This window comes from Populus alba, chromosome 8, assembly GCF_005239225.2.
Source record: "Populus alba chromosome 8, ASM523922v2, whole genome shotgun sequence".
Lineage (NCBI taxonomy): Eukaryota > Viridiplantae > Streptophyta > Magnoliopsida > Malpighiales > Salicaceae > Populus > Populus alba.
The window spans coordinates 7511230-7519475 of NC_133291.1; the positions used below are offsets into that span (position 1 = coordinate 7511230).

General features: G+C 35.3%; 1 protein-coding gene across 3 annotated transcripts; it reads left to right on the forward strand.

The window, feature by feature from the left end:
- Positions 1-539: 539 nt before the first annotated feature.
- Positions 540-4474, forward strand: LOC118039986 (ceramide synthase 1 LOH3). Of its 3 annotated transcripts, none has more exons than XR_012170427.1 (7): positions 540-847; positions 2093-2322; positions 2450-2605; positions 2837-3022; positions 3465-3748; positions 3878-4027; positions 4199-4474. XR_012170427.1 is itself a non-coding variant. In XM_035046841.2 (7 exons), the coding sequence occupies exons 1-6, from the start codon at positions 710-712 to the stop codon at positions 3989-3991; spliced, it is 927 nt and encodes a 308-aa protein (XP_034902732.1). In that variant the 5' UTR covers positions 544-709; the 3' UTR covers positions 3992-4027; positions 4199-4474. The 3 variants fall into 3 exon arrangements, 1 of the variants encoding a protein (XP_034902732.1); XM_035046841.2 differs by having other exon boundaries at positions 544-847; positions 3465-3649; positions 3960-4027; XR_004685998.2 differs by having other exon boundaries at positions 3465-4027.
- The last annotated feature ends 3772 nt before the right edge of the window (positions 4475-8246 follow it).

Sequence of the window (8246 nt, forward strand, 5' to 3'; positions counted from 1 at the left end):
TTTTTTTTTTAAAAAAAAATCAAATCCTAAAAAAATTAATTAAAATTTTTAAAAAAACTGATTAGTTCGGTTTGATTTTTACAAGCCTAAAACCAAAAATACTGAACCAAATCCAAACAAAAAAAAAAAACTAAGTTAACCCAGTTTGAACCGATTTTTCTAAAAAAACTGAACCGAATTAAATCGGTCAGTTTGAACTGATTTTCAATTGTTGTTTTTTTTTAAATTTCAGTTTGTTATTTTTTTTATTAAACTAAATCAAATAAAAAATCATCACCTCTACTTCTATCCAACCAAACAGTCACTTGCCTCGAATTAAAGTCAACAAATCCAACACTCGTGAGGGTAATTTTGTCTAACAAAAACAAAACCATGTCCATCTTAGAAAGTACAGTAAAATAAAAGGACCAAAATGAAACCCCAAATCGCCAACTTGTAGGATATGATTATATAACCTAAATTGGTTGTTTTGGGGGACTAATATGAGGCTGCCTCTATTATATTTTGGTGAATTCCTTTTTGACAAAATCACCCCTACCCTCTATAGAAAGAAACCGAATAGGAGGAGGACACCGAGAAATAAACAAGGATAAAAAAAAAAAAGTCCTTTGCCTTACTGGCGTTTTTGTGCATGTGATTTTACTAAAAGCTAAGAAAAATCCTATCTTGGATCACTCGAAAGGAAGAAGAGGATAAAAAAAAATCTGATATGGGTTTCATGGAATACGTGAAATCAATAGAATGGGAGCATGAATCTTATCCAGATTATGAAGATTTCATTGCCCTTCCTCTTTTTGCTCTCTTTTTCCCCTTTGTTCGATTCTTTCTTGACAGATTTGTCTTCCAGGTACTTTGTTTGAAACATTCTTCCATTGTTTTTGTTTCCTTTTAGTTGGTTTAGTTCAAGTCTTGGTCTTCACTGGTTCGGTTTCTTAATTCTTTATTGTTAGCTTGTGTCCCCCCCCCCCTTTTTTTAGTTACTTGATTGAATCATATTGGATTTAAGCTCTTCTTTAGTGGGTTGTATTTAGTTTAGTGAGGTGTTTTGCTTTTTTGTGAATAATTGAATTTTGCAATCATTTATTGATCAAAGAGAGAATTTGAGTGAAAATATGATCACGATAACTACAACGTTTTAAATTTTGGCGATTTATATAATTGCACGACTTCTGAGAAACAGTTAGCTGATCGAAAGTTTTATAGAACTCCATGTTTCCCACTCCTCGAATTTTTCTTTTCTTTTTTTGTTTCAATTTGTAATCCCGGGTTTTGAACCAGTAAAAAATGCTATATGAGACATGGGTCTCTATACATTGACAAGCCTTTATGTAAAGCCTTTGAAGTTTTATTTGAAAATAAGCATTTTTCATTGAAACTTGAAAATTCATCTTGTTTTCTTTAATGGCTGTCCACTTCGGGCCAAGCTTGAATAAAGCTTAGCTTGCATCCTGGAGTTTATCGAACTTTGAAGCTTGGTTTAGTGTAAGTGGCTATTTCTGTCCATTCCAAACTCTTATTCCTTGCATGACATTCAGTGTTCTCGGGAAATTCATGACTCTTGTCACTGTTTCTTGAGTAGCATGATAGGATCGGAAAAGTCTTTTATAGAGTGGTTTATATAGCTGCTGCTGGAAAGAACATGTCACTGGATGCCAAGATGATCCAGTTGCATAATTATCCTGGCATAAGTAATTGTTGATAGAGCTTACTCCCAGTCCTATCGCTTGTTCATTTCTTATAAATCATGCTTCCACACACCTGGATTCCAGAGAACTTTAGAAATCTTTTCAGGTTTTGGGGGTTCTTCTGAGTTGTAAACATTTCTCCATAATGTCCACCTCTTCCTTTAATACCACAGTGTCATTGTATGACAAGTTACTCATGAAAATATCAATCTCTGGCAGTGTTGCCAGGTTCTACCTCATTTACAAATACAACTTAGAAATGCAAACCTGAGCTACTTTTCTGTTTGGAAATTGCCCTTTTCTCTTACTTGCATTACCAATATTGTGCTGTGTTCCCAGCTCTTTGTTTCTCCTTGTTCACCTAAGTGTTTTGTTAGCTCAGGCTGAAGTGAATTTGCATGTTGCAGAAAGTAGCACAACACTTGATTTTTGGAAAGGAGCATCAGACACTGGATGTTCAATCAGATGAGAGAAGGAAGAAGATAAGAAAATTCAAGGAGTCAGCTTGGAAATGCATATATTTTCTTTCATCTGAAATTCTTGTTTTGTGTGTTACTTATGATGAGCCTTGGTTAGGTAATACAAAATATTTTTGGGTAGGGCCAGGAAGCCAGGCCTGGCCAGACCAAAAAATGAAGTAAGATTTGTGAACTATCTTATTCAGTTATTTGTTGGCCTAAGCTTTTGTTTATAGATTTGTACTTTGAATGGGATGAAGATGACAGCTTAATGAACTAAAATGATGATTTTTATATGAATTTCAGGTTAAAATTGAAAGCAGTATATATGTATGCTGCTGGATTTTATACTTACTCCATATTTGCTCTGATTTTTTGGGAGACAAGGCGTTCGGATTTTGGTGTGTCTATGAGTCATCATGTCGCCACTGTCATTCTTATTGTGCTGTCCTACATATTAAGGTATTGTGGTCCAGGTTTAATTGTAGTTTGGTAAGATTTTGTTAATTACAATTCACCGAGGAAGTTCTGCGAGTCATTTTTCTAGAAAAATTTGTGGAAGTCATAACTGTGTTGCCCATATACAAGTATGATACTTATGCAGAAGCTGCATGGAACCCAGCGGCCGCAATGACATCGTCAAAGGTTCAAAATGTTTTCTCATTTCTGTTCCAATTTTTCTGTTTCTTACAGGTTTGGCCGTGTTGGTTCAGTTGTTTTAGCTATTCATGATGCTAGTGATGTATTTTTGGAGGTGGGAAAGATGTCCAAATACAGCGGCGCAGAAGGGGTTGCTAGCTTTGCATTTATTCTTTTTGTTTTGTCTTGGATCCTGCTGCGGCTCATTTACTATCCATTCTGGGTCCTTTGGAGTACAAGGTTGGTATAGATTGATTCCTTAGTTATATCAACTGCTGAATTTTCTTAGTCCTACTTTCACGCTTATCTTTTTGTGGGGTCATAATGCTGAAGAATTGTGCAATGAATGTGCTGCTTCTGGAAGTATTTCATATTACTGGTCATTGGCTTCTTAATTCAGGCCTGTAAACCATGAGTTTTTCCATAGAATTAGTCTACTTTATGGACAACTTTGCTTATCATGAAAGAACAATGATTTTGCGTTCATTTCCAGAGAATAAAGACCAACATATAAATTCATGTTAAAAGTATATCTACGTGTATGGCTAGTGTTTTGAAGAATTATTTTCCACCATCTTCTTCTTTATCAACGGTCTTTCTTTGTTGTTTGTTAATTTATTGGTATATGTAAACTTTTGAATACTTAACAGAAGAATTCATGTATTTTCTTCCTTTGATACAGCTATGAAGTTCTCCTGATCTTGGACAAGGAAAAACACCCGGTGGATGGTCCAATCTATTATTATGTGTTCAATACTCTCCTTTACTGCTTACTTTTTCTTCATGTATATTGGTGGGTCTTGATATATCAGATGCTTGCTAAGCAAATCCAAGCAAGGGGTCATCTTAGTGATGATGTTCGATCTGGTATGGAAGAAAAACAAGTCGATTGCATGGTTTTGTTTTATAATGTGTGTATGTCTATAGTTGCGCCATAAAAATGGGAATGAGGAAACACATTTAATGTAATTTTTTGGCGAGGAATATATTATCCAGCAAGAGAATTTGGTCAAGAAAATTCAGATTAGACTTGGCCCATATCACTAATCAATGATGTGTAGGACTTTGCAAATCATTTTAGGATGACCTATTTTAAGGAAATTTTTTATTTTACTTTTCTACTTGGCCTCCTTATTTTGGTGGTTTGTCTTGAATTGCTTCTCCCACCATCATGCAGATTCTGAGGGCGAAGATGAACATGAAGATTGATCAAACAGTAAACCAGTGATACTTAGAAATAGTCTGGTAAGCTCTCTCTCTCTTGCCTTCTCTTGGGAAAGTGTAATGTATTGGTATAATTCATTGCCGTGGGGTCCAAATCCAAAGGCACATAAAATTCAACTGTGCCTTGTCTAGTTTTTTTCTAACCAAAAGTGAGAGGAAATATCAATTTCTGGCTTTTTTTTTTTCCCGCAGATGAAGTACAACCGTGGATTCATATGCTGGAGGTGTTCTTTTCCAGAGATGGAACGTGATGAGAAAAAACAATTCCTCCCGATCAAGGGTCTGTATAGATTTGAGATTAGATGTCAAAGCAGAAGGGAAATATAGGGTAGGAAAATAGTTTCGATTATTCATTTGCCACCTCTGATTTGATTTTTCTCGCCAATGATTTATTGTAAGAAAACTTGCCGCAATTTCATACCAGTGGTGCCATGGCTGCAAACACTCGAGCCTGCTGCCATTTTTCAAGGTTTATTGTTGATCTTTCTATTCTGCCCCGAGGAAAGTAAACTTGTTTGGAATGTGTGTTTGGAAGTGTGGTAGGGATTGCTCTTAAAATTGTTGTTCATTTTAAAATATATTAAAATAATATATTTTTTTTTCATTTTAAAAAATTATTTTTAACAAACTTGTTAAATAAGCAATGCTATTGAATTGGATTGGCTGCAATTCAACAAGCTTGTAATAGTATTTGGAGGTGTCATTTGTCAATGATCCGTGTTAATTGTTGCTGTAGCCTCTTCTTACATGGGTTCTAATTTGTTGCTTAACTGTTCTTGGATCCCGGATCACTCATTTGGATCATGATGCTGCTGCAGTCTTTGTAAAATACTTAAATTAAAAACTCATTTTTCCTCATGCAAGGACCTTCATCATTTGGTAGGGTTAAAATTTGTGTCCGAAACTTTAAAAAGACATGAAATAAAATCAAAATCTTAAATAGAAAAATCCGACTCATCTCAAATCTCATATGGGTAAAACGAAATTAATTTTTAAAATTTTGATAAAGAAGTAAAGCTCAAACCTAAGACCTCACACATTACACAAGAATACTATTTCTTTGATATTGAATTGATGATAAATTAATTTGATATTTTTTATAATATAATAAAATTAATTTGTCCTAATGGAGTTTATAATCTTGGTCATCGAGTTAAAATGTTGATTAAATATCAATGAAAGAATTTGATAAAGATTTTTCAAGTTTAAATTATTATACGGAGTTTAATGATAATATCAAAAAGTTTTCAACGATCTAATCGTGTTTTTTTATGTTTTAAAGAACTCATGTTCAAACCGCAACGAAAGCATAGACAAATAAACTAGTATAGTCTAAACGGATAGCATGGATTGATTTTTCTTAATAAAAGGTAAAAATTGATCAAATATTTATCTAAGACTAATTTATTTAACCGGTACAAACATAAAGTCTATGTCGAGGGTTTTTCCGGTTGAGTAAAAATGCTCCTGGAGTGGAAGAGGGGCTGGAATATCAACAACCTTTTATTACGAGGTGGGCCTTATTTCCAATTGGGCCTTTCAGAAACTGATTGATCCCACCATAATTATTTTTTTGGGAGGGGGTATCCAAGTACGGGCCTCTCGTGCAGTATACGCGCTCTTATTAGTTGTAAAATATAGGCCCATCTAGCCTAATTTTGAATCTGCGTCGAAACCCCGCTCTACTCTGGAGAGGCGTGGAAGTTACGCTGTGATTGCCCATGTAACGGTTATGAATACATGGAATATCAGATTGCCACACAAATCTCTGTCCTCTTCACTCTGCTTTCTTCTTGTTTTTCTTTCTGTCTCCCTCCCTCTTCCTTTTCTTTATACGTCTAGGCTGTTTCATCCTAGGGCTAGGGTTTCGTAATTTGATATGGGGTCCTTGCTGCGCAAGTTATGATGAAACCCATTGATTAAGCAGAGATTCAGAGTCCTGACATGCAGATTGATGCTTCAGCCTGATTTTCTGAGATGGCGAATTCTTTATCGGGCCGTTGAATGGACAACGTAATTGCATGATTGGTTGTGCAATTGCATATCATTCTAAATGAAAATAGTGAAGGAGAGTGGTTGAAAGAAGTAACTAGCAGAAGAAATCAATGCTTTGTCTACTCTAGAATTCATTACGAAAATATTGAAGTGTGCATCTAGGCTCATATGCATCCTGTCTCATAAATGGGAAAAGTCCTTCCAGATTGTTGGATCCAAGGATAGCAAATAAAAAAAGAGGAGACAACAACAAGAGGGGAGGCCAGTAAACCTGAACAGTCCTAGAAGTATTTGATGTGCTTCTAGGCTCATTCATAAGCTCTCATACTCTTTCCTAATTAGTTTTTAGACAGGCTTTCCTTGTTCAGAATGGTTTTTTCATATAAAAAAGTGTTGGACATTGATGCTTCTCATCATGATCCTTTCTGAATAGCTCAACCATGATCCGTTCTTTTTACACATTATCTTGCGCCTCTCTTTTTTTAACCATGTTCTTCTATCTCTTACATTTTTTATGAAGCAGCTATCCCCGAAGAAGACCTCGAAGATGGTGAAATCAATGGCATCAAGTTTAGAGCCAGAGACGGCAGAAAGGGTGTTCCTTGGTTTTGTTTCGCTGTTCGTCTGTCCATAACCCTGAACTTGGTCCTTTGTTATCACAACTGTTAGGTGCTCGTTCATCCTCAACTTGGTCCTTAAATCAAGAGGAGAGGCGTACGTGACCTCAGAGGAATTGAAGAGGAATAAAAGGATGGAAACGATTAATTAACGAGGTCATGCTGCGTAGAAACAGTCATAAGTGGATATGCAACGCAAGGTCGTCCATGGATGAGTAGGGCTAGCTAGTTTCAAACGCCAATCAATGGCCGATGATCAGTAAGATAGGGTTTTTGTTACTGAAATTAGATAGCATGGGACTAACTATTAATTTATTCACCCCACAGCTGATGCTTTTGGCAATTAGCTTGTATAGCGCTTTCCTGATTTGTCTCTTATTAACTGCACAGGACGAAACTCGTACTGTCAATAATTAATAACTACAAAGAATACAAAGAGAGAGGATTCTTGTACTCTTAGCCTCTTACCAGCCTTATCTTGGGTTCTTGAGGCTTTTGTGCAGCCTTTTCGGAGTCCGGCTTTGATGCCGTTGTTTTGGAGGTGCTGTCATCAAGCTTGGCAGGCTCTTTCTTGGCCGGCCCGGCGAGCTTAATTAACATGGTTCTCTCAGCCTTGAATGATGCCATTAATCTGTAATGCTTCACTGACTAATGGGGAGATAAGAATGTTTATGTCTCTGTAAGCTGCCCTCTACGACCTGCCATTTTCTCTTATATCCACGGCGGAGTACTCATGCATGTTGAAGAGGAATGAGAATCACAGAAGGCAAAGATGACAGGGGGATGGTGGAAATCGGAAAGAATATTTGGAACATTTGATTTGGATAGCACTCCAAGGATATATACGCAGAGCATTAGATGCCTCTTATGGTTAGAGATGTTTAAAAGTATCAGAGAAAAAACAGAAAAGCATGAACAAGTTCTAATTCGGCACGATTGCATGTCATGGATGCGTGATGCTGCCATCAATATCAATTCAGAAATTTCTCGCCATGTCTTCTTTGATAGCTTTATTAGAATAGCTTTTAAAATAAAAAAAAATTCTATGTCCTTCTTGCCATGTAAGACTATCTGAGTGGCCTGTTTCTCAGGCTTCGAATGGCCTTTTATGGGCTTTTTTTGGTAGGCTTCAAGCTAAGTCTTCGTCGATATATTGAAACTTACGAGCTCCGTTATAACTGAATCCCGCCCATACAACTTCTGAAACCATATAGCACAAATGATTGAGTTTTTTATTTGGTTCGACTAAAATGAATTAGGGTTTTTTTTTTAAAATTTAAAATTGTAGTTATAATTATTTTTTAAAATAAATTTTATTTGGAAATATATTAAAATAATATTTTTTAATTTTTAAATAATATTTTTGATATTAGCACATCAAAATAATTTGAAAACACTAAAAAAAATATTAATTTAAAGCAAAAATAAAATAAAATAAAACTTAAATTCTTTTCAAAAAATATTTTTGTAATGCCAGAGAAAAAAATATGTTTTAAGTAAAAGTAGGCCCTGAGATTTTAAATCCTGAGAATTGTTTTACACTACTGCTTATCTTTGAATTACGAATTGTTCTTGAACTTAAACAACATAACTAATATTGCTTGCAATAATAGTTGTTTTGTGACAAG